This window comes from Scyliorhinus torazame, chromosome 12 (genome assembly GCF_047496885.1).
Source record: "Scyliorhinus torazame isolate Kashiwa2021f chromosome 12, sScyTor2.1, whole genome shotgun sequence".
Taxonomy (NCBI): Eukaryota; Metazoa; Chordata; class Chondrichthyes; order Carcharhiniformes; family Scyliorhinidae; genus Scyliorhinus; species Scyliorhinus torazame.
Window position 1 is genome coordinate 211,354,533 of NC_092718.1, and position 26,238 is coordinate 211,380,770.

At 50.0% G+C, this 26,238-nt stretch overlaps 1 protein-coding gene across 1 annotated transcript in view; it reads right to left on the minus strand.

Annotated features, from left to right (window-relative positions):
- nle1 (notchless homolog 1 (Drosophila)) overlaps positions 1-25,140 on the minus strand; it is a 46,021-nt gene extending 20,881 nt beyond the window's left edge. Inside the window, 5 exon segments of the mRNA XM_072469869.1 lie at positions 4,441-4,520; positions 6,324-6,541; positions 8,535-8,689; positions 21,916-21,994; positions 24,966-25,140. Coding sequence (XP_072325970.1) covers positions 4,441-4,520; positions 6,324-6,541; positions 8,535-8,669 — 433 coding nt within the window. The 5' untranslated portion in view covers positions 8,670-8,689; positions 21,916-21,994; positions 24,966-25,140.
- Between the last annotated feature and the right edge of the window lie 1,098 nt (positions 25,141-26,238).

A 26,238-nucleotide genomic window follows, 5' to 3' on the forward strand; every position in this document is an offset into this window, starting at 1 on the left:
ACATTGCTCTAACTCCTCTCACTGGCCGGAGGACAGGTATTAAGGATTTGAATTTTTTAAAAAAAATACAGTAACTTCCACAACCCAGGACCATAATACCACAACCTTCTGATTGAGGCCAGAGGGCGACCCACTGAGCCAGGGCTCACATCGTAACATGAGGAATGGTTAAGATTGTCAGACGGGGGGGGGGGGGGGGGGGGAATGGACGAGCAAGAGATAACATGAAGGGTTAGGGAAACTGGCACGTACGGGAGAGAGCCACTGTACAAAGCTATGTAAACATATAATTTTGCCATGTATATATCTTGCTCTGTGCGATTTCTTGTTATTTTGTTACCGGGGGGGGGGGGGGGGTTATTGTTTGTAAGGGAGAAACATTGTGTTAAAAAACTTTAATAAATATATTTTTTAAAAAGATTGTCAGACGTGCGTATTTGGAAGGTTCAAAAAGACAGGTTGAAATGTACAAGTTAATATTATGAAGTTAGGGCGCATGGTTGCGCAGTGGTTAGCACTGCAGCCTCATGGCACCGAGGTCCCAGGTTCGATCCCGGCTCTGGGTCACTGTCCGTGTAGAGTTTGCACATTCTCCCCGTGTCTGCGTGGGTTTCACCCCCACAACCCAAAGATGTGCAGGGTAGGTGGATTGGCCACGCTAAATTGCACCTTAATTGTAAAAAATGAATTGGGGTACTCTAAATTTAAAAAAAAAAATTTTTTTAAGTTAGACGTGAAACTGTTTAGCTCAGTGGGCTAGACAACTGGGTTGTGATGCAGAACAAGGCCAGCAGTGCGGGTTCAATAGCTGAGAATTCTGAACTCTCCCTCCGTGTACCCGAACAGGCGGCGGAATGTGGCGACTGGGGGCTTTTAAGACATAGAGACATAGAACACTACAGTGCAGAATGAGGCCATTCGGCCCATCGAGTCTGCACCAAACCCCACTTAAGCCCTCACTTCCACCCTATCCCATAACCCAATAACCCCTCCTAACCTTTTTTGGTCACTAAGGGCAATTTATCATGGCTAATCCACCTAACCTCTGCACGTCTTTGGACTGTGGGAGGAAACCCGAGCACCCGGAGGAAACCCACGCAGACACGGGGAGAACGTGCAGACTCCGCACAGGCAGTGACCCAGCGGGGAATCGAACCTGGGACCCTGGTGCTGTGAAGCCACAGTGCTAATCACTTGTGCTACCGTTGCCGCCCAAAGTAACTTCAGAGTAACTTCATTGCAGTGTTAATCTAAGTCTACTTGTGACAATAAAATATTATTATTATTATTAAACTACCAGCCAACTTCATGACTGATGTGGGGATAAAGGTGCTGCTGAAAAACAGAATAAAGGCGATTGGGGAGGTGAGGTTACTGAAAGGAACGAGATTGAGCCTTGAATCCACAACCTCTCGCGATCTAGGAGCCCGGTTGGCAGGAATAAAACAGTAAATCAATTCAACGGCCTTTGGTCTCCTCCCGGCATGTTCGGAACATAAGAACTAGAAGCAGGAGTAGGCAATCTGGCCCCTCGAGCCTGCTCCACCATTCAATGAGATCATGGCTGATCTTTTGTGGACTCAGCTCCACTTTCCGGCCCGAACACCATAACCCTTAATCCCTTATATTCTTCAAAAAAACTATCTATCTTTATCTTAAAAACATTTAATGAAGGAGCCTCTACTGCTTCACTGGACAAGGAATTCACAACCCTTTGGGTGAAGAAGTTCCTCCTAAACTCAGTCCTAAATCTACTTCCCCTTATTTTGAGGCTATGCCCCCTAGTTCTGCTTTCACCCGCCAGTGGAAACAACCTGCCCGCATCTATCCTATCTATTTCCCTTCATAATTTTATATGTTTCGACAAGATCCCCCCTCATCCTTCTAAATTCCAATGAGTACAGTCCCAGTCTACTCAACCTCTCCTCGTAATCCAACCCCTTCAGCTCTGGGGATTAACCTAGTGAATCTCCTCTGCACACCCTCCAGTGCCAGTACGTCCTTTTCTCAAGGAGACCAAAACTGAACACAATACTCCAGGTGTGGCCTCACTAACACCTTATACTTATAACCTCCCTAGTCTTAAACTCCATCCCTCTAGCAATGAAGGACAAAATTCCACTTGCCTTCTTAATCACCTGTCGCACCAGTAAACCAACTTTCTTGCGACTCATGCACTAGCACACCCAGGTCTCTCTGCCACAGCAGCATGTTTTAATATTTTATCATTTAAATAATAATCCCTTTTGCTGTTATTCCTACCAAAATGGATAACGTCCCATTTGTCAATATTGTATTCCATCTGCCAGACCCTAGCCCATTCACTTAGCCTATCCAAATCCCTCTGCAGACTTCCAGTATCCTCTGCACTTTTTGCTTTACCACTCATCTTAGTGTCGTCTGCAAACTTGGACACATTGCCCTTGGTCCCCAACTCCAAATCAACTATGTAAATTGTGAACAGTTGTGGGCCTAACACTGATCCCTGAGGGACACCACTAGCTACCGATTGCCACCAGAGAAACACCCATTAGTTCCCACTCTTTGATTTCTATTAATTAACCAATCCTCCATCCATGCTACTACTTTTTCCATTAATGCCATGCATTTTTTATCTTATGCAGCAATCTTTTGTGTGGCACCTTGTCAAAGGCTTTCTGGAAATCCAGATATACCATATCCATTGGCTCCCCGTTATCTACCGCATTGGTAATGTCCTCAAAAAATTCACTAAATTAGTTAGGCACGACCTGCCCTTTATGAACCCATGCTGCGTCTGCCCAATGGGACCATTTCCATCCAGATGCCTCGCTATTTCTTCCTTGATGATAGATTCCAGCATCTTCCCTACTACCGAAGTTAAAGCTCACTGGCCTATAATTACCCTCTTTCTGCCTACTGTAGCCACTTAAAATGGCTAACTCCCGATTTAAAATGGCGAACGGCAAAGGTTGATGGGAAAGGTTGATGGAAAAACGAGCAGCTGCAGGTTGAGTGTGTATTTACCTCTGGAAAGGCCAGACAAGATCGATACCAGCAACCATCAGCATAACAAAACACCAGCCATCTGCATATTAATGAGCAATCCCCGGGAACAATGAGCAACATTTAGACACATAAAGCCAAACCAGACTCTTCGGCGCCAGCAGAAGCCTACACAAAGGGAGGTGAACGACCACCTCAAGACCGCCCATCGATCTGGGAACCGCTCCAGCATTGGAGAAAATCGAACCAAGTGATTGGGACAAAGTCCAATCACTTGGGACCAGGTACAGGGTCCGCCGAGAAAGGCGGGAAGCCCCTGGGGACTATAAGAATCAAGCCCAAGTTCAAGGCGCTCTCTTCACTCTCTTCAACCACTTCCAGCTCTCTTAACTCTTCAACAGCCGCTCAAAACTGTAAGTCTTACTTCAACGCTCGCTACGAGATAGGCGCTCCTAGCTACCAATCTGTACCAACTTCGAATCCCGCAGGCTCAGAACCCGAACAAAAGGCCCTTCGTTTCCCTGACCTGGTGGGCCAGTTCCAAGTTAAGTATAGGCCTGTTAGTTGTAGAAGTAGCTTAGACGTAGAATTTGTACATGAGTAGTGATTACTGTGTATAATAAATGTGCTTTGATTTAAATCTTACTAAGCGGTGTATTGGATTATTGATCATTACTCAGACTTGAACCACGTGGCGGTATCATAAAGGTACCTGGCGACTCAAGAGCAAAGGTGATAAAACAGAGCAATTAAACTAAGGCAAAGATAGCAACACTATCTTCTTTTTTACACAGTGGTGTCACGTTTGCCAATTTCCAATCCGCCAGGACCACCCCAGAGTCTAGTGAATTTTGGTAAATTATCACTAGTGCATTTGCAATTTCCCTAGCCATCTCTTTTAGCACTCTGGGATGCATTCCATCAGGGCCAGGAGACTTGTCTACCTTTAGCCCCATTAGCTTGCCCATCACTACCTCCTTGGTGATACCAATCCTCTCAAGGTCCTCACCTGTCATAGCCTCATTTCCATCAGTCACTGGCATATTATTTGGGTCTTCCACTGTGAAGACTGACCCAAAAAACCTGTTCAGTTCCTCAGCCATTTCTCATCTCCCATTATTAAATCTCCCTTCTCATCCTCTAAAGGACCAATATTTACCTTAGCCACTCTTTTTTGTTTTATATATTTGTAGAAACTTTTACTATCTGTTTTTATATTCTGAGCAAGCTTACGCTCATAATCTATCTTACTCTTCTTTATAGCTTTTTTAGTAGCTTTCTGTTGCCCCCTAAAGATTTCCCAGTCCTCAGATCTCCCACTAATCTCTGCTACTTTGTATGGAAAGGTAAGGCCAGAGAGAAAGCCAGCCACCTTCCCGGGAAGCATCAGGATCCTAAAGCAAAAAGGGGTCGGTGGCAGGGAGGAGAACATTGAAACGTTCCGAGCGAACTTGCCTTTAGCCGTAAAGTGAGGGGTTTCAGTCGACAGGTCCCAGAACCGCACGGTGGTGTCCCCCGATCCGCTGGCCAGGTACCTTGAACATCAGAGACATTGGGTCAATACGGCACACAGTACACTATTCATACAGGGTGGGATTCTCTCATTCTCTGACTCGCTGACGACTCTGTCGGAAAAGACTGGGTGCATTCCGCTTGCCATGCTGCCGGCCTTTCCCGCCAGATTGTTTTGACACAGTCAAAAAGAAATCAGGGAGGGGGGTCCCACGACATTAGTCTGGCTCTGCACGAGCTCACCCCGCCAGCAAACCTCAGTTCTTGATATAGCAGAGAGCGCCCTGACGTCAAAAGGATTATAATAGAATAAAATAATTCCCCCCTCCCCCCCGTCCAATATGCAACCCCTGCCACTGCTCCAGGGGCAATACCGGGGGCATCGCCCAAGAATGCACCCCCCCCCCCCCCCCCCCACCCCCACCAGCTCTATTTACCCGTTATGTCACTGGTCACTGAGGGGTGCCGTGGACAATCATAGATTTTACAGTGCAGAAGGGGGCCATTCGGCCCATCGAGTCTGCACCGGCCCTTGGAAAGAGCACCCTACTTAAGCCCAAGCCTCCATCCTATCCCCGCAACCCAGTAACACCACCTAATCTTTGGACACCAAGGGCAATTTGGCGCGGCCAATCCACCGAACCTTCACATCTTTGGACTGTGGGAGGAAACCGGAGCACCCGGAGCAAACCCACGCAGACATGGGGAGATCGTGCAGACTCCGCACAGGCAGTGAGCAAAGCTGGAATCGAACCTGGGACCCTGGAGCTGTGAAGCAACTGTGCCAACCACTGCGCTACCGTGATGCCCTTTTGCTATCAAGCGGGGAAAATCCACCGGCGTAATTGCCGTTTTGGGATCTCCTCCCCTCGATTCTCCACTGCAGCCACCATTCCCACCTATCGAAAACCCTTGCCCAGCACCACAAAACAAACTTTCAGAGGTAGGAAAGCATTACACATTATTACAAAATTGTTCTTTTTTTCCCTTTAAACACGGGGAAGTGTATTGAAAACAAAAGGCGGGACTTGCATTTCGACAATGCTGTTCAGTCCCAGGGGATGTCTCCAAATGCTTTCAGCCAATGAAGTACCTTTGAAGTGGTTGTGGCACAGGTGGCAGCACGGTGGCACAGTGGTTAGCACTGCTGCCTCACTTCGCCGAGGACCCGGGTTCAATCCCGGCTCTGGGTCACTGTCCGTGTGGAGTTTGCACATTCTCCCCGTCTCTGCGTGGGTCTCACGCCCACAACCCAAAGATGTATCGGTTAGGTGGATTGGCCACGCTAAACTGCCCCTCAATTGGAAAGAAGGAGAATTGGGTACTCTAAATTTATTTTCAAAAAAAGGTGGGTGGTTGCGGCCCAGGAAATGCAACAGCCAGTTAGCGCACAGCAAGCTCCCACAAGCAGCCATGCGATAATCCGTTGGTTGAGGGATATATGGTGGCCCGGACAACAAAGAACAAAGAACAAAGAAATGTACAGCACAGGAACAGGCCCTTCGGCCCTCCAAGCCCGTGCCGACCGTACTGCCCGACACCAAGGATAATTCCCCAGTTCTTCAAAATACTGCCCTGGGGATCTTTTGCATCCACTTGAGCAGGGGCATAGGGCCCTGGTTCATCACCACCCAATCTGAAAGACCGGATCCAGCAGTGCAGCACCCCCTCCGTACTGCACTGGGAGAGCCAGGCTTGATTTTAGTGCTCAGGTCCTGGAGCGGGGGCTTGGAGCAGCCACCTTGTCACCCTCAACTGAGCCGAAGCTGACATAAAAGGAACAGGTCGGAATAATCTTTCAGGGGTATTTTCCTCAAGGGACTTGCCTTCCAGTGGGGCTGAAGGCCACAGAAATGACAGCCTCAGTGTGTCCTTCCAATGAGCTGGTGCAACGCGTCACAGCTCGAACCCGAAACACTGCCTGCGGTTGATAAATAATGTCGATAACATTCTCCGTTTCCACCTTTTGCTCCTGCAGGGTCTTCTCCAGAGAGGTGACAATTTCCGCCTCGTTCACGTAGAAGGCCAAAGGCAGGGGATCATCCTGAAAATATCATTAGACCAAAAGAAGTTGTCCATTTATGCTGCTTTTTGATTCCCCTGTCCCACCAGCACTCAACGATTTAATCACAAAAGCACACAACTAACGATAGCCAGCAAAATGACCATGGGCAGAATGCGTTCCCGATGGGGCCGATCCGAGCACGGTGCTCCGCCTGCCCACCTGCCTCCCCGCCCGCGGCGTGATTGAGGTCTACGATGCGACCGGCAGGGGGATGCAAATAAATCTATTTAGCCGGCGTCCTCTGTTCCGGCCTCCCGTGACTCTTGGGTCCCCGTGACCGGGGATCATTTGCGGTCTCGGCAATCGTGGACCTGACGTGGCGGACCTCGCGGTGGGCCAAAGGGGCAGCGGTTGCCCCCTTAGCCCACCACACCAGGGCCAGGCTGACAGAGACCATCCAAGGGCCACCCTGTCCCAACAATGCACTGCTGCACTGCCTGCCCACGCCTCCACTAGCAGAGCCCCCCCACCCAATAAGGCTACCTAAAGGAATCCCCCTCCACAGACCACCCCCCCCCCCCCCCCCCCCCAACCCAACCCCCACAAAAAAGTGCATTCCAAGTGGGCAGCACGGTAGCATTGTGGATTGCACAATTGCTTCACAGCTCCAGGGTCCCAGGTTCGATTCCGGCTTGGGTCACTGTCTGTGCGGAGTCTGCACATCCTCCCCGTGTGTGCGTGGGTTTCCTCCAGTTTCCTCCCACAGTCCAAAGATGTGCAGGTTAGGTGGATTGGCCATGATAAATTGCCCTTAGTGTCCAAAATTGCCCTTAGTGCTGGGTGGGGTTACTGGGTTATGGGGATCGGGTGGAGGTGTTGACCTTGGGTAGGGTGCTCTTTCCAAGAGCCGGTGCAGTCTCGATGGGCCGAATGGCCTCCTTCTGCACTGTAAATTCTATGTTGATCAAGCACCAAGTGCATTCTAATCATTCAAACGTGTGATTTCACTGCACTTAACTCTCTTTGATGTGGTCAATGTTTACAAGCATTGGGGTTTCACCACTTAGGCCATTGAAGCGTGAAGGGTGACGAATGGATCAGACCTACAGATGCTTTATACAAGCGGTCAATCACAGACAGCGCCTCAAAAGCTATGAATGGCTTGCAAATAATGGATCTGTGGGAACCAGATGCAAGCCCAGTTGCTCCCCTTCGAGGAATGGGCATGTGGAGCTGCAAGGTAAGTACTACAACTATGATACTTCCCACTGCCCCTTCCCAGACTACTCCAGCTTGCTTTTCTGTTGGAGAGGAATCTGTGTGCACGGAAGGGTGTATCTATGGAGGGGATTCCTTTAGGCAGGGGGTCCTATGGATGTACTCCCATTACAGAGGTCCCTGCGGGATCCCCATATTACAGAGGCCCACGGGGTTCCCCCCTATTACAGGGTCCCCTGGGGGCTCCCCCTACTACAGGGATCCCTCATTACAGGGATTTTGTATTCACATAGCAAAGGGGGAGCGATCAGGAAGCCGGGAAGTCCAGTGGGTTAGCCGCCCCTACATCTGGGTCAGAAGCTCCGGGTTCAAGTCGCGCACTGGGACTCCTCCAGGTACCATGCCCCAAGAGGGTGTTACCGACCATGTGCTTCCATTGCATTGGCTCATGATTAGGGAAGATTAGAAAGCCAAAAAGATAATTCTAAGTAGGGTCTAAAAGGAGAGGGAGAGGCAGAGAGGGGATTGAAATCCCGGCCTTCATGTTCTATTCTAGAAAGCCAGGTGAAGGGCAGAACATGACCGTAATCTTTACTCACTTTGTGTGCATTTATTTACGGAGATGCACATTACAAACATACACCTCCTAAACCCAGTAACCAGGGTTTCAGTATGTTCCTATATATTGATGCCTACCACCTGAACACATTTAAACACTCAATTACCGTGCAACTAACACAAGTCACATGCAAGAGTCACGTTAAGTGCACAGAACCTATATATGACTGTATACAAGTATTTGAGGTGACTTTACCTTCGGCAACAGAATGTTGCACACAAGCTGCAACTTGTCAGGTGTAATGTCAACGGGGACATCAAAAGGTGTGCCCAAAATTTCGCCACCCTCATTCTTGAACTGTACCAGCAGCCTCTGGTTGCCCTCCTTCATCGCTGGATGCTGCACAAGAGCTGGAGAAAAGAGAAAGAGAAGCTGATTGAATATCCAAGCTCCTGAAAACAGCACTACCCCTTTTCCACAAAACTATCAGACCCACAAATCAATAAAGCCTCTCAAAATCAGAAATGCTCATAGCTGCTTTGTCGTCACGAGTAACAAAGCAACGTGCTTACCCCATTCTTCCCAGGAACCCTTCATCTTATAGCTACATCGATAATTTTCTTTAAATCTGGAGCTTGCGGACAATTACTGTTCAATATGTTGGACACGACCTACCTGAATGGAGACAAGAGTCCCGTAGCGTGAGTTTAGCCGCGTGTACACCGCCACCGCACTGAGAAGCACCCATCCGGGTGGATCGGGGACCTCAGCGGGGAAACTCCCCCGTGAGGCCTCACTTAGCCCCGTTTCCTGCACCGAGCAGTCCGCTCACCAGAACTCCTAAGTGCAGCGAGAGATCGGGACGCCAATAGTTAAATGGAATCCACCCTTGTCTCACACACACACACACACACACACACACACACACACACACACACACACACACACACACACACACACACACACACACACACACACACACACACACACACACACACACACACACACACACACACACACACACACACACACACACACACACACACACACACACACACACACACACACACACACACACACACACACACACACACACACACACACACACACACACACACACACACACGAACGGCGCTCGCTCGGGGTCGTCACGGTGAGAGTTAGATCCCGCGCCTTGGGTAGATCTCGGAAACGCATGTTAGAGTGAGGCTAGCTGTCTCACTCTAAGATACAGATTTGCCAAAAAGTGCTCCCGCCCACTATGGCGGGATCATCATTGCCGTGCGGCGAGATCCCGGAAGTGGGATGTCCCGTCATCTACCGCTGTTCGGGCGCAATGACACTGGCAGATCCAGCCCGTTGTTTTAACAGTCTTTGCTCATGTCACCAACAATGTAAATCCCAATGTAAGAGTTTAAAGTCTACAAAATTATGCGGAACATGGGCAGCGTGGATAGTCAGAAGCTTCTTCCCAGGATGGAGGAGCCAATTACTAGGGGGCATAGGTTTACGGTGCGAGGGGAAAAGTTTAGAGGAGGTGCGCGAGGGAGGTGTTTTTACACCGAGGATAATGGGTGCCAGGAACTCGCTGCTGGAGGAGGTGGTGGAAACAGGTACGATAGTGACGTTGTTTAAGGGGCATTTTGACAAATACATGAAAAGGATGCGAATAGAGGCATAAGAGCCCCGTTAAGTGTAGAAGGTTTTAGGTTAGATGGGTAGCATGGTCAGTACAGGCCTGGAGGGCCGAAGGGCCTGTTCCTGTGCTGCACTTTCTTTGTTCTTTCTTTGAAAATCCTGTATGTGAAAATAAGAAATTGAACTGGACTAAATACCTTGGGTACAGAGCAGGCCAACGGGTAGGAATCCTGCGGCGAGTAACTCACCTCCCGACTCTTCCCCCCCCCCAAAGCCTGCCCAGCATCCACAAGGTGCAAGTCAGGAGTGCAATCGAATTCTTGCCTGAATGAGTGCAGCTCCAACAACATGCAGAGGCGGCACAGTGGATAGCACCGCTACCTCACAGCGCCAGGGACCCGGGTTCAATACCGACCTGAGGTGACCGTCTGCGTGGAGTCTGCACGTTCTACCCGTGTCTGCGTGGGTTTCCTCCCACAGTCCAAAGATGTGCCGGTTAGGTGGATTGGACAAATTGGTAAATTGCCCCTTAGTTCCCAGGGATGTGCGGGTTAGATGGGGTTACGGGGATAGGGCGGGGGAGTGGGCCTCCCCAGAGGTCGGTGCAGATCCAATGGTCCTAATGGCCTCCTTCTGCACTGTAGGGATTGCACAAAGCTCGTCACAATCCAGGACAAAGCAGCCCGCATGATTGCGACCCCTTCCACAAACATTCAATCTCAGGGGATCTCGTGATGCAGGTGCGGGAATAGCAGCGTTTCCATGGGCTCTGGAGCTACTCATCCTTTAAGTCTCTCATTTATCCTGTTTACGCACCGCATACAACCTAATCCGGGAGTGAATACTCCATCCTATGTCCCTGGAAGATTTCTGACTAAGTGGTGTTAATAAAATGCAAAGAAATCCTAAAACAAAAAGAGAAAAGGGAGCAGGGTGGAGCTGCCTTCCCAATATGGTGATCCCGCTCTTTCGAAGGAGTTGCAAATGACGACTGAGAACATCAATAAAGTCACCCGATGGTACTCCCGGCTTGTTGGCACAGAATATTAGTGCTCACAAGGCCGAGCTGCAGAATACTAATGGAGGTTCAATGTAATCCGGATTGCTGAAAATGAAACTTGCTCAGCTGAGGCCCGCTTGCAATTCTTGGGAAACCAGCTACATGATATGGTCAGAAATCCCGGAGCATCTGGAAGACCGGAGGGGAATCAAAATGTCCGGGTTGTCTGGCATGCCAGGCGGAGCGGTGAGCTCCCTGTGGAGAGCTGGCTGCCGGGTTTTCTCAGGCTGGATACGAAAGCTGGGTGCGTGAAGCTGGAAAGGACGCATCGTATCCTGCCTTGGAGACCTAGGGGGCAATTCACGTCGCCAGCCCGTAACTCTCCATTTTCATAACTTTGGAGATTGCAAGAGAGTATTGGAAATGACAAGAAGTGGCAGCACAGCGGCGCAGTGGTTAGCACTGCTGCCTATGTCGCTGAGGACCCGGGTTCGATCCCGGCCCCGCCGGTCACTGTCCGTGTGGAGTTTGCACATTCTCCCAGTGTCTGCGTGGGTTTCACCCCCCACAACCCAAACATGTGCAGGGTAGGTGGATTGGCCACGCTAAATTGCGCCTTAATTGGACAAAAAAGAATTGGGTACGCTAAAAAAAAAAAATTCAAAATGGAAGAGGCAAGGCATAGTGGGTCCCCGGCCCTACAAGGAGGCCAGGGTCCCTTTCCTCCAAGCGACGATGCAGCAGAACCTTGGACGAAGTGAGAAAGCGACTGGAGGCCGTCGGGGTAAATCATGCCCTGCTTTGTCCTGCGACACTGTGGGTGATATCCGCCAACTCTGCCAAGACACCCAAAATTCCAGCTAAGACCTTGGCTCGCGTGAATTCCAGGAAAGGCACTAACTTGGAGTGCTACCGTGCTGCCCACGAGCACGATATTTAATGTTTTATCCTGTTTTTAAAAATAAACATTTTGTTGAGAGTTTTTTTGGTGTCATAACAACACAATAAACAATGTACATGAAACTATAAACATAGTGCAAAAGCCGTCTCCCTCCCTTACAGGTCTCACCTTTATTAACCCCCTACTCTAAGCTAAACTACCCCCCCCCCCACAAGCTGACGATTAATTTTCCGCGAAGTCGACGAACGGTTGCCACCTCCGGGCGAACCCTAACAGTGATCCTCGCAAGGCGAACTTGATTTTCTCCAAACAGAGAAAGCCGGCCATGTCCGATAGCCAGGTCTCCGACTTAGAGTCCCTCCAAACTAATAGTATCCGTCTCCGGGCTACCAGGGAAGCAAAGGCCTGAACGTCTGCCTCTTTCTCCTCCTGGATTCCCGGGTCCTGCGATACCCCAAAAATCGCCACCTCCGGACTCGGTGTCACCCTTGTTTTTAGTACCGTGGACATGACATCTGCAAACCCCTGCCAGAATCCCCTAAGCTTCGGACATGCCCAGAACATGTGGACATGGTTAGCCACACATTTTGCACACCTCTCTTCCACCCCAAAGAATTTGCTCATCCGGGCCGCTGTCATATGAGCCCGGTGAATGACCTTGAATTGTACTAGGCTGAGCCTGGCACATGTTGCGGACACGTTGACTCTACTCAACGTGTCCGCCCACAGACCATCCTCTATCTCTCCTCCCAGCTCCTCCGCCCACTTGCGCTTCAGCTCCTCCGTCTGCGTCTCCTCTGACCCCATAAGCTCCTTATAAAAGTCCGAGACGCTCCCTTCTCCTACCCACCCTCTGGAAACTACCCTGTCCTGAATCCCCCTTAGCGGTAGGAGCGGGAAGGTTGACACCTGTTTACGTAGGAAGACCCGCACCTGCAGATACCTGAATTTGTTTCCCCTCGCCAACCCAAACTCCTCCTTCACGTCCTCATACTCAGAAAGGTCCCCTCTATAAACATATCCCCCATCCTCTCAATCCCTGCTCTCCGCCATACCCGGAACCCCCCATCCATACTTCCCGGGGCAAACCAATGATTATTGCAGATTGGGGACCAGACCGATGCTCCCTCTGCTCCCACATGTCTCCGCCATTGCCCCCAGACTCAGGGCCGCCACCGCCACGGGGCTGGCGGAGTACCGTGCCGGCGGTAACGGCAGAGGCGCAGTTACCAATGCCCCCAAACTAGTGCCCTTGCATGAAGCCGCCTCCATACGCTCCCATGCCTCCCCCACCACCCACTTCCTGATCATGGCTATATTCGCCGCCCAGTAATAGTTACTAAGATTTGGCAGCGCCAGCCCGCCCTCTCCCCGACTCCGCTCAAGCATTACCTTCCTTACCCGCGGGGTCTTGCCCGCCCAAACAAAGCCAGTGATCACTTTGTTGACCCGTTTAAAAAAGGACCGCAGAATAAAGATGGGGAGACATTGAAACACGAACAGGAATCGCGGGAGGACCGTCATCTTCACCGTCTGCACCCTCCCAGCTAATGACAACGGGAGCGCGTCCCACCTCCGAAAATCGTCCTTCATTTGGTCTACTAGCCGGGCCAGATTGAATTTATGCAGCCGGTCCCATTCCCACGACACTTGAATGTCTCGGTACCTCAAGCTTCCCCCTACTAATCTAAAAGGCAGCCCCCCAATCGCCTCTCCTGTCCCCTCGACCCCGGAAACCAGCCAAATTCCCCTAGAATCCTCATGATTTCTTCCATCCCCTCTAATGGGTCTGATACATACAGAAGCAGGTCATCTGCATAGGGCGAGACTCTGTGCTCCATCCCCACCCAGACCAGCCCCTTGAGGCTCTCAGAAATCGTGGCCTGTGACATCGTCGGGGGCAGCACCCCTCTTTCCCTCGCCTCATCGAACATCCTCATCAACACCGGCCTCAATATCCCAGAGAACGTTTTATAAAACTCCACTGGGTACCCGTCCAGCCCCAGGGCAATACCCGACTGCATGGCCTTCAGACCCTCCACTATCTCTTCCAACCCAATCGGGGCCCCCAGCCCTTCTACCAGCTCCCCGTCCACCTTTGGGAAATTCAGCCCCCCCAAGAAGTGCCTCATCCCTTCCGGCCCCGTAGGGGGTTCCGACCTATACAGCCTACAGTAGAAATCCCTAAACACCTTATTCACCCCTGCTGAATCTCCAACCAGGTTCCCATCGTCATTTACTTTCCGTATCTCCCTGGCTGCCTCCCTCTTTCTAAGCTGCTGTGCAAGCATTCTGCTGGCCTTCTCTCCATACTCATAGATCGCCCCCCTCGCCTTTCTCAGCTGCTCCACCGCCCTCCCTGTGGTTAACAAGCCGAACTCCGCCTGTAGCCTCCGCCGTTCCCTTAAAAGCCCTGCTTCTGGGGTCTCCGCATACCTCCTATCGATCTGTAGTATCTCCTTTACCAGTCGGTCCGTCTCTGCCCTGTCCACCTTCTCCCTATGGGCCCGTATCAAGATCAGCTCCCCCCTGACCACCACCTTCAGTGCTTCCCAGACCACCGCTGCTGAAATTTCTCCCATGTCGTTGACCTGCAGGTAGTTCTGAATACATTTCCTCAGCCAAAAGTCCCACATCTAACCTCCAGTGTGGGCGCTGGTTACTGTCTTTACAAACCTGCAGATCAACCCAGTGCGGAGCAGTGTCTGAGTTTGTGATCGCCGAGTACCCCGTGTCCACCACCCCTGCCAGTAAGGCCCTGCTCAAAATGAAGAAATCAATCCGGGAGTACACTTTATGCATGTGTGAGTAGGAGAACTCCTTCACCCTCGGCTGCCCAAATCTCCATGGATCCAACCCCCCATCTGCTCCATGAAGCCTTTTAGTTCCTTTGCCTTTTGCTGGCTCACTGCCCGTTTTCGAGCTTGACCGGTCCAAGCCAGGGTCAATAACTGTGTTGAAGTCCCCTCCCATGACCAACCTGTGCGAGTCCAGGTCCGGTATCTTCCCCAGCATCCTCTTTATAAACTCCACATCATCCCAATTTGGCGCATACACATTTACTAATACCACCTGCACCCCCTCCAGTTTCCCACTGACCATAATGTACCGACCTCCCACATCCGAGACTATTCTACCCGCCGCAAACACCACCCGCTTATTGATCAGGATCACAACCCCTCTAGTCTTTGAATCTAGTCCCGAGTGAAAGACCTGACTGACCCAGCCTTTCTTCAATCTAATCTGGTCAGTTACTCTAAGGTGCGTCTCCTGCACCATTACCACGTCCGCCTTCAGTCCCCTAAGATGCGTGAACACACGTGCCCTCTTGACCGGACCATTTAACCCTCGAACATTCCAGGTGATCAGCATAGTTGGCGGGCTCATTGCCCCCCCCCCCCACTTCGCCGATCAGCCACCCCCTTTTTTGGGCCCGCCCCCAGTCACCCTCATCCCTCAACCTCCTCTCTGTCCCTTGGCCCAAGTCCCTCACTCGTCACCAGGACATTTTCCCCCCCTTCCACCCCTAGTGACAACACTCTGTAACCCAACCCCTTTGATAAACCGAACATATGCACACCCCCCACTGCGCTTCCGAGACCTAGCTCGCCCTGGCGCCAGATAGTCTCCCAACTATTGTTCCCCCCCCCACCCGCTCATACAAACAAACTCCAACATCAAACAATCCCCACACAATTGACCAACAGAAAAACACCAAGATCAAAACAAGCACACCTCCATCCCCCAACATTGCAAATGAAAACCTTAACTCACTCAGCTCTGTCACTGGCCCCAAATCAATACAGAAGGCATTACAAACAGCTTCCACAAAACAAATAACAAGAAACTTTTTTTGAAAGAACAGAGAAACAAAAAGAAAAAAAAACATGAACGCAGCAGCAAAGTTCAAAGGTTCTCAGTCCACCACCAGTCCTTTCCTTTTCACGAAGTCCAGCGCATCCTCAGGCGACTTGAAACAAAAGTGCGTTCCTCGTACGTGACCCAGAGACGGGCCGGATACAACAGTCCGAACTTCACCTTTTTCTTAAAAAGGATTGACCTAATCTGGTTGAAGCCTGCTCTTCTCCTGGCCACCTCCACACTCGGGTCTTGGTGGACCCGCAGGATACTGTTGTCCCACTTACAGCTCCGCGTCTGCTTGGCCCACTGTAGAATGCGCTCCTTATCCAAGTACCTGTGGAATCTCACCACCATTGCCCTGGGGGGTCTCCCATTCACGGCTTCCTCGCGAGTGCTCTGTGAGCCCTGTCCACCTCCAAGGGTCGGGAGAATGCCCCATCCCCCAGCAGCTTCTCAAACGTATCTGCGATGTGTGCCACAGCGTCCGCTCCTTCGGACCCCTCCGGGAGTCCAACGATTCTCAAGTTCTGCCGGCGGGACCTATTCTCTAGGTCCTCCACCTTCTCCAGGAGCTTCTTCTGCTGGTCTCTCAGCATCCCCACCTCCAATTCCACCGCAGTTTGATGTTCCTCCTGCTCAGCCAGCGCCTTCTCCAGCTTCTGGATCGCCCGGTCTTGGGCGTCCAATCTAAGGTCCAGCCGCTCAATCGGCTCTTTTATCGGGTCCAAGCAGTCCCGTCTCTGCTTAGCAAAGCCTTCCTGGATAACTTGCATCAGCTGCTCCGTTGACCGCTGGGTCGACAAGCCAGAGGTCCGGTCCTCCGCCATTCTGTCTCCTGCTGCAGCTTCATCCCAAGCCTTCTCTGTCTTTCTATTTCTGCTTTTACGAGCACTTCTAGTCCTTCTCTCCATGCACCGATGTGGGAATTCAGTTCACAATTGCCTCTGTCATCAGTTTTACAATTCAAGTCCGGTAGAAAATCGGGGGAAAAGGTCCAAAAGTCCAACCAGAGCGGGAGCCACCAAATGTGCGACTTACTCCTTCAAAACCACCACCAGAAGTCTCTAATGTTTTTTCCTTAATAACCTCAGCGACTTACATTTATTTTGAATGGAAAACACCTTTCAACATGCTCCTTCTAGGTGTGGGATGCATTGCGTAGGTGGCATGGTGGTGGGGCTGCACGATAGAGATCCATCTCTTCTTTTGTGCTTTATGGTCTCCATAATTTAATCATGATAAACACGATAGAGCCGCTGCCAGGAGGTGGTTGAGAGGTTTCGGGTTTCGTGGGGGGAGGGAAGAATGCAGGAGTGGCATTTGGCACCCAGTCTTCTTCTGGCATGTCTTTTGTTTTCTGAGGACAATGTCTCCTGTGTGTGATGAAGGAACGGCTGTAGGGATAGTCCTCCAAGTCCTCACATGCGTTGAGGAATGTCCATTTAGAATTAGCATCGTCGCAAATGTTTTGCATTGGTTTTTTTCATTTTGGGGTTAAAGAATTGTTACCTGGACCCTGAGACGGTACAGGCAAGTCTCTTACCCGAAAAAAATATGGGGCGGGATACTCCGTCTCTCCGCCCTTCTGCACCCGTTTTCTGGTGCGGCGCTCCCCCGCCGGCACCAGGATTCTCCGACCCAGCAGCCGACCAATGTGGTTTCCCATTGCGGGGACCCCCACACCGTCAGGAAATCCGCGGGCGTGAGTGCGCTGCCGACGAACCGGGGAATCCCGCCGACGGAGAATCCAGCGCATGTTATATTCTGTCCATGGTGCCTCTGGCACGACTGGAAATGGAGGAAGGTATGTTTTGGTGCACACCCAAACGTGGCATCAAAATCTTCTCCTATGTTTTCTCTGGCTGATTGGGCAATGGTGGTAGCTTTGTTCCTGGAATGTACGGGGAGTACATCATCCCATTAAGAGGTAAAAGATTTTGGGCGCTATCTAATGGAAACGTTTTGAAGTGTCATATGTGGCAGGATTTGCTGGGAGTTTTTCCCAAGCTGCATCGGCGAGTCCCTACCACTCTCTAACCACACTGCGTCACTTTTTGGGGGCGCTGGAGTGTTTCCCCCCAGTTAAGCCCACACTTAGAATTATTTTCATCACTGGGGAGTTGACCGCGCTGGCCAGACCGGATGCTCAGAGATTGGCCACCATTTTCAAAGGGTGCCCCGATCTCTATATGGGCTTGTGGGTCCCCCACACCATGCGTAACGTCACTCCACACACACATGAGCATTAACACCCACCCCCCAACAAAGTGATGACACCACGCTAAGGGGTCACTCAGGGCCTCCCCCTTTCAGACACCCACCCCTCCTTCCAGGTTCCCCACCCTTCACCCTCCCCCAAACTTCATACCTGCCCTGCATCCCCCTCACCAACCTTCAAACCCTCCCTCCACCCTCCTTTCTTGGCCCCTCAGGCACTGACCTTTGGCAGTGCCAAGGTGCCAGCCTGGCAGCCAAGGTGTCTTCGTTCCAGGGGGAGAACCAGGGGGCCAACCGGCACTGTCACTGACCACCCAGGTGCCTCCAATGGCCCAGGAGACTCTCCCAGGTGCCATTCCGCCTGGTTCCAGCACAGTGGGTGTACCTACGCCTCAGGGACTACAGCAGTTCAAGGCGGCGATTCACCACCACCTTCTGAAGGGCAACTAGGGATGGGCAATAAATGCTGGCCCTAATGTAGCCGGTTAAAATGGCCAACTCCCGATTTAGAATGGCTAACTCACGATTTAAAATGGCGAACGGCAAAGGCTGATGGGAAAGTCAGCCAACAGGACACAAACAAGCAGCTGCGGGTCGAGTGTGTATTTACCTCTGGAAAGGCCAGACAAGATCGATACCGGCAACCATCAGCGTAGCAAAACACCAGCCATCTGCATATTAATGAGCAATCCCCGGGAACAATGAGCAACATTCAGATACATAAAGCCAACCCAGACTCGTCGGCGCCAGCAGAAGCCTACACAAAGGGAGGTGAACGACCACCTCAAGACCGCCCATCGATCAAGGAATCGCTCCAGCATTGGAGAATATCGAACCAAGTGATTGGGACAAAGTCCAATCACTTGGAACCAGGTACAGGGTCCGCCCCGAAAGGCGGGAAGCCCCTGGGGACTATAAGAATTGAGCCCCAAGTTCAAATCGACCCTTCTGCCACCCTTCCGCGCCCTCTGCTTCTCTTCTTGACCAGGTCACTCAGCAACGCGAACCAACCCTTGACAGTGACCAGTCCAGCCATCGCTGAAATCCAGCAAGTCTTACTTCAACGCTCGCTACGAGATAGGCGCTCCTAGCTACCAATCTGTACCAACTTCGAATCCCGCAGGATCAGAACCTGAACGAAAGGCCATTTGTTTCCCTGTCCTGGTGGGCCAGTTCCGAGTTAAGTATTAGCCTGTTAGTCGTAGAAGTAGCTTAGAGGTAGAATTTATGCATGAGTAGCGATTACTGTGTATAATAAATGTGCTTTGATTTAAATCTTACTAAGCGGTGTATTGGATTATTGATCATTACTCAGACTTGAACCACGTGGCGGTATCAGAAAGATACCTGGCGACTCGAGCAAAGGTGATAAAACAGAGCAATTAAACTAAGGCTAAAGTTAGCAACACTAACCAACGATGCCCACATCCCATAAATTAATAAACAAAACAATTAGTTGCAATATAGTCGTGCAGAGAGATACCACAACAGGTACCTCCCCCAGTTACTTGGAATCGTATGAATCCTTGAAAAGGAAATTATTTGCAGGGCCATGAGGAAGTGAGTCGACGGATGGCTCTTTACAAGAACTGACTCAGGTATATTGCTAGAAATCCCCTAAAAGTTAATCAGTATCTAGTAACAAAAGGCTGAGAAGTGATAAAATGGTAAAGCAGAAGGGGTAGGATCATTCCAACCCAGCAGACCAGTAACGCAGGTGGGTGGATATTAACTCCAGTGCTTGGGCACTTATCAAGCCAAGCGTTCGTCTTGGATGGTACAGAGCCTCCTGAACGTTGCTGTGGCTGTGTTCATGTGGGCGAGAGGTGAGTAGTTCATCCCATTCCTATAAGTGGCGGAGAGGCTTTCAGGAATTAGGAACTCAAGACTTTTGTTAAAGAGTCACTACTGTTCATTTGTAGCCCGAGGTGATCTGAGGGGGTTTACTGAAATAGGTGTGTTTATCTGGGAACGCCGAATATATTCCAGTTGGTGGAATTATGCAACGAATGTACCCGGTTAGACCTCTACTGCATATTGGGCAAGGAAAGGAGCACCATGTTTTCCGGTCAGACGGTAACCTGACGGATATCAGGAAACTGAGGAAATTAATATCAGCAGAGAAAGAAGTCTTGGGAGAAACTGGAGGGGTTAAAACCTGACAAATCATTGGGCTGGTGGCCTAAACCCCAGGGTTCTAAAAGATAGCTGCAGAGACAGTAGATGGGCTGGCTATGATTTTTCAAGATTTCTCAGATTTGGGAATGGTCCCACTAGGTTAGAAGTTGACAAATATTGCACCGGTTTGCAGGAAAGGAGGTTAGAGAGAAGACAGTGAACTACAGGCCAGTTAGCCTAACGTCAGCTATTGGGAAAATGCGGGCCTTTTTAAAGTCGGCCGTCATTAAATTGTGGGGGGCTGCAAGGATCAGTACTGGGGTCTCACCTATTCACAATCTATGTTGATGGCATCGAAACAAACCTGTTGGACTTTAACCTAGTGTTGTAAAACTTCTTACTGTGCTCACCCCAGTCCTACGCCGGCATCGCCACATGATGACTTAAAATGAAGAGGTGGCGGGTAGCATATCAAAGTTAGCTGATGACACCAAGCTGGGGGGAAAGGTTAGCTGCAGGGAGGACACAGAGAAACTGTAAAGATATATAAACAGGTTAGGGGAGTGGGCAAGTTGGCAGATGGATTATAATGTAAGAAAATGTAAAGTTATTGACATTGGTCATAGGGATAAAAAATATTTTTTTTATTTTTTAAAAGGTATAAAACTTAAGTGTTGTTGGTCAGAAGCTTGCTCGTACAAGGATCAAAGAAAGTTAGCTCGCAGGTGCAGCGCGGAATTGGGAAAGCAAATGGTATGTTGGCCTTTATTGAAAGGGGATTGGTGTACAAGAATAAAGAAATCTTGTTACAATTGTGCATGGCTTTTGTTATAATCCACACGAAGACCACACGTAAACCCATTACTCCACCATAGGACCCGTTAAGTACGAGCTTCCCAGATAGGGGCGGAGGCCACCCAGCTGGAGCTTGTTACAGATTACACATAAAAGCCGGCCCAAAGCAGGGCCTGGTGTGGTTAGTTCTCCCAGCCAGGACTGGAGTGGGAGCAAGTTGCTGCCGTGAGCAGAATATTGTACACAACTAAATAAATCGCTGTTCCACTGCCACTGGCTTTCTCAAGTTACTAAAGTCTTGGTGACCCCACATCTGGAACACTGGACGGGACATTTCCTCGAAAACACACACACAATTGGCTGGAGGCATGATCTTCTGACCCTGCCATTGTCAGCAATCCTCGTCATCAGGAAACCTGCGACACGGGGTGTATCGTCAGCAGGACCAAAAGCCCATCAGTGCGAACAGCTGGAAAATTCCAGCCACCTTGCGCAGTTTTGGTTTCCACATTTAAGAGGGGATTTACTTGCATTGGAGGGGGAATAATGAATGTTCCCTCAATTGGTCCTTGAGATGGTTGTCCTATGAGTAGAGGCTGAGTAAATTGGGTCGATATTCTCTGGGGTTTTGAAGAATGAGGGGTGATCCCATTGAAACCAACAAGGTTCTGAGGGGGTTTGACAGGGCGGACACAGAGATGGCTCCCGCTGGTGGAAGAATCTAAAAAATGGGAGGGGGGGGGGGGGGGGGGGGCACAGATTCAGGGGGCACAGATTCAGGATAAGGAGCTGATCGAATAGGACCGAGACAAGGAGAAATTACTTTACTCAAAGAGTTTGGAATTCTCTCCCTCGTTGAATATATTCAAGTCTAGGATTGACAGAATTTTGATCTCTCGGGAAATTAAAGGATATGGGGAGCGGCGGGGAAAACGGAGCTGAACGCCAAGGTCGGCCATGATGATATTGAATGGTGGAGCAGGCTCGGTGGGCCGAGTGGTCCACTCCTGCTCATGTTTCTTTTGTTCTTACGGGTCACTGGCGTTGTCTGAATGCCACAGAGTGGCATAGCCATACCAGATGGTATCGATGACTCTCCCTCTTACCTGTATATCATACACCTCCCTCCTGGCTCACAGACTCCGTTTATAAGGTGCGCAGTAACAACGAGCCCAAGGAGAAAATCTACAATAAAAAAAAACAACAGCATATCAGGGACTATAATCTGGAGGAATATTAAATAGAGAGGCTGAGTCACCTCCCCTTCACCCCCTAATCAGTGGGTATCACGTCAAGGTTGTGCGTTCAAGGCTCGCTCCAGAGCCGTGGACACAAAATCTAGGTCGACACTCAGTGCAGTGCAATACTGGGCTGCACTGTGAGAGGTAGCGACTTTCAGCTAATACATTAAACCAAGGCCCTGGCTATTCTCTCACAACAGAAAGCTGAACAGCGCCTTTACTTCCTCAGGAAACGAAGGAAATTTGGCATGTCCACATTAACTCTTACCAACTTTTACAGATGCACCATTGAAAGCATCCTATCTGGCTGCATCACAGCCTGGTACGGCAACTGCTCGGCCCAAGACCGCAAGAAACTTCAGAGGGTCGTGAACACCGCCCAGTCCATCACATGAACCTGCCTCCCATCCATTGACTCCATCTGCACCTCCCGCTGCCTGGGGAAAGTGGGCAGCATAATCAAAGACCCCTCCCTCCCGGCTTACTCACCTTTCCAACTTCTTCCATCGGGCAGGAGATACAAAAGTCTGACAACACGCACGGACAGACTTAAAAACAGCTTCTTCCCCGCTGTTAGCAGACTCCTAAACGATCCTCTTATGGACTGAGCTGATCAACACTACACCCCTGTATACTTACATTGTGTACCTTGTGTTGCCCTATTATGTATTTTCTTTTATTTCCTTTTCTTTTCATGTACTTAATGATCAGTTCAGCTGCTCACAGAAAAATACTTTTCACTGTACCTCGGTACACGTGACAATAAACAAAATCCAATCCAAATCAAGTGGACGTAAAGGAATCCACTGCACTGTGAAGAATAACAGGGACTTCTCCCCAATGTTCTGGCAATATTTGTCCCTCAGCCAACATCACTAATAAAAGATTATCTGGTCACTCAATGCGATCTGTGGAATCTTGCTGTGCACATATTGGCTGCCATGTTTCCCACATTACGACAGTGACTACTGATATAATGTCAAGAAATTTCAAAGACTGTGTGATGCCAGATACTAAGCCAAACAATCCAGTAATTGGCTGATCAAATCAAATAATGTGTTGCTTCAGTTGTTTGTTGCAGGCCGTACTCAACCAGTCCACGCTTACAAAATCCAAAACAAAACGTCCACTCTTAGATGTGATCTGGCAGCACTTGCTGAACAACCCGGAAGGCGCAGACAGCTACACAAACAACCGATTTTAGAAAATCAGTTAAGCTTGTAAGGTAGCTCATTTACATTTACTAGAAACGACACACATTCATACACAGAGACCCATTCTCTGCAAACAAAAGGAATACGTTCAATCATTGCGCCTTTGCTGAATTACCCGGGAGCTCGAGAAGCCCATACGTCCCTGTTGCTTTCACCACAGCAACACCTTGACTGATCAGGTTTTACAAAAAATATATAAATTTAGAATACCCAATTGTTTTTTTTCCAATTAAGGAGCAATTTAGCGTGGTCAATTCACCTACCCTGCAAATCTTTCTTTTGTGGGGGTGAAACCCACACAGACACGGGGAGAATGTGCAAACTCCACACTGACAGGGGGCCGGGATTGAACCCGGGTCCTCAGCGCCGTGTGGCAGCAGTGCTAATCACTGCACCACTGTGCCACCCTCGACTGATCAGAATTGATTTGCAAACCAATCAGCACGCTTTCCTCCCACGGCATAAACAGTTGCGATCTTTTGAAATTTTGGCTTTCTCACATTTGTCCTGATAAGTGCAAGATGAAAAGCTTCAGCAACATGTCTCTGTTTACAGCAATAATAGTGACAACCCCTCACAGGTACTTCACAGGTCAAATGATGCATCGTGACGCTGTGCTATATAAATGCAAGCTCCTTCTCAAACCAAGTGATTTGCTGCTTCAATGCCCAATGACTTAATTGAGCGGGTGGCTGATATATTCCGACCCGAGCAGGCGGACCCTTCAGTGCTTTTTTTTTGATTCATTAAATGGACTGTGAGCCATCACTGGCATTTTATTGCCTTTCCGTGACTGCCCTTGGGAAGGTGGCAGGCAGCGAGCCAACTTCCTGGAGCACTGCAGTCCAGGTGGTGAAGGGAAGCCCTGCTCGAAGGCACGGCCGGAACATTTCACTGTCGCTGGATCTCCCTCCCTAACAGCACACTTAGGTGGAGCTACACTGCAGGGACAGCAGCGGTTCAAGGCAGCCGCAGCTCACCACAACCATCTAACTACTAGGGGTGGGCAATAAATGCTGGTCGAGCCAGCTAAGCCCACGTCCCATCAATAAACGTTTTCAAATGCCTGGGGGCGGGGGGGGGGGCAATTGGCAATTGCAGTTCTGCGTCCCTTAGCACAGTGGTTAGCACTGCTGCTTCACAGCGCCAGGCTTCCAGGTTCGATTCCTGGCTTGGGTCACGATCTGTGCGGAGCATTCTCCCCGTGTCTGCGTGGGTTTCCTCCGGGTGCTCTGGTTTCCCCCAATAATTCCCGAAAGATGTGCTCGTTAGGTGAATGGGACAGTCTGAATTCTCCCTCCGTGAACAGGCGCCGGAATGTGGCGACTCGGGGGATTTTCAGTCACTTCATTGCAGTGTTAATGTAAGCCTACTTGTGACAATAAAGATTGTTATTGTACCGTGTACCCTCGTCCGCAGAAGAGATTGAGGGGGGGGGGCGGGGGATAAACTTGGCACGGGTGGGTTTTTGAAGGAAAGCACCCTGATGCCAGCAGCAACATGAGAGAGGCTGGGATTGGAGTTGTTACTGTATCAGAAAATGGCAACAGTAACCACTGAGATTGTTACAGTCGCAGCATTCTAACAGCTGAGGCGCAAGGAGCGTGCCACACTGTGGAGAAGCGCTGAGCAGAGGGTTTTACACACGGACAACATTAAAAGTGATATTGTTAAATCTTTTCCCCCGGACTGGTTACTAACCCGAGAAATGCGGCTCCCGCAGGGACCTGGATCAGCTCCTGGACCCGGGATGTGAGGCACTCACGCTGCAACAACCCACAATAAACCTGCCCAGCTCCGGCCTCCAAACTCTTACAGAGAGCAGCACCACATGGACCGACTCTCCCACCCTCTGAGCTGACAGGGGCTGCAAGACTCTCCGCTCTCATCCTTCCAGCAGAAAGGTCCGCGAGCGCCCCCTCAGCCAGGGAGGACCAAACTGCAGAAAGGTGTTTTCAATTAAATCTTTTAATCAATTAAAGCTTTTATTATTTTTCTCAATTAAACCTTTAGGCATGGTGTCAAAACCAGTCTTTGGCATCTAGTCCCTTTTTAAAAAGAATTATTCATTCTCACGGGGATGTGGGCCTCGCTGGCCGGGCCAGCAGTTGTTGCTCATTCAAAGAACAACAAAGAACAAAGAAATGTACAGCACAGGAACAGGCCCTTCGGCCCTCCAAGCCCGTGCCGACCATACTGCCCGACTAAACTACAATCTTCTACAATTCCTGGGTCCGTATCCTTCTATTCCCATCCTATTCATATATTTGTCAAGATGCCCCTTAAATGTCCCTATCGTCCCTGCTTCCACTACCTCCTCCGGTAGTGAGTTCCAGGCACCCACTACCCTCTGCGTAAAAAACTTGCCTCGTACATCTACTCTAAACCTGCCCCTCTCACCTTAAACCTATGCCCCCTAGTAATTGACCCCTCTACCCTGGGGAAAAGCCTCTGACTATCCACTCTGTCTATGCCCCTCATAATTTTGTATACCTCTATCAGGTCTCCCCTCAACCTCCTTCGTTCCAGTGAGAACAAACCAAGTTTATTCAATCGCTCCTCATAGCTTATGCCCTCCATACCAGGCAACATTCTGGTAAATCTCTTCTGCACCCTCTCTAAAGCCTCCACATCCTTCTGGTAGTGTGGCGACCAGAATTGAACACTATGCTCCAAGTGTGGCCTAACTAAGGTTCTATACAGCTGCAACATGACTTGCCAATTCTTATACTCAATGCCCCGGCCAATGAAGGCAAGCATGCCGTATGCCTTCTTGACTACCTTCTCCACCTGTGTTGCCCCTTTCAATGACCTGTGGACCTGTACTCCTAGATCTCTTTGACTTTCAATACTCTTGAGGGTTCTACCATTCACTGTATATTCCCTACCTGCATTAGCCCTTCCAAAATGCATTACCTCACATTTGTCCGGATTAAACTCCATCTGCCACCTCTCCGCCCAAGTCTCCAGACAA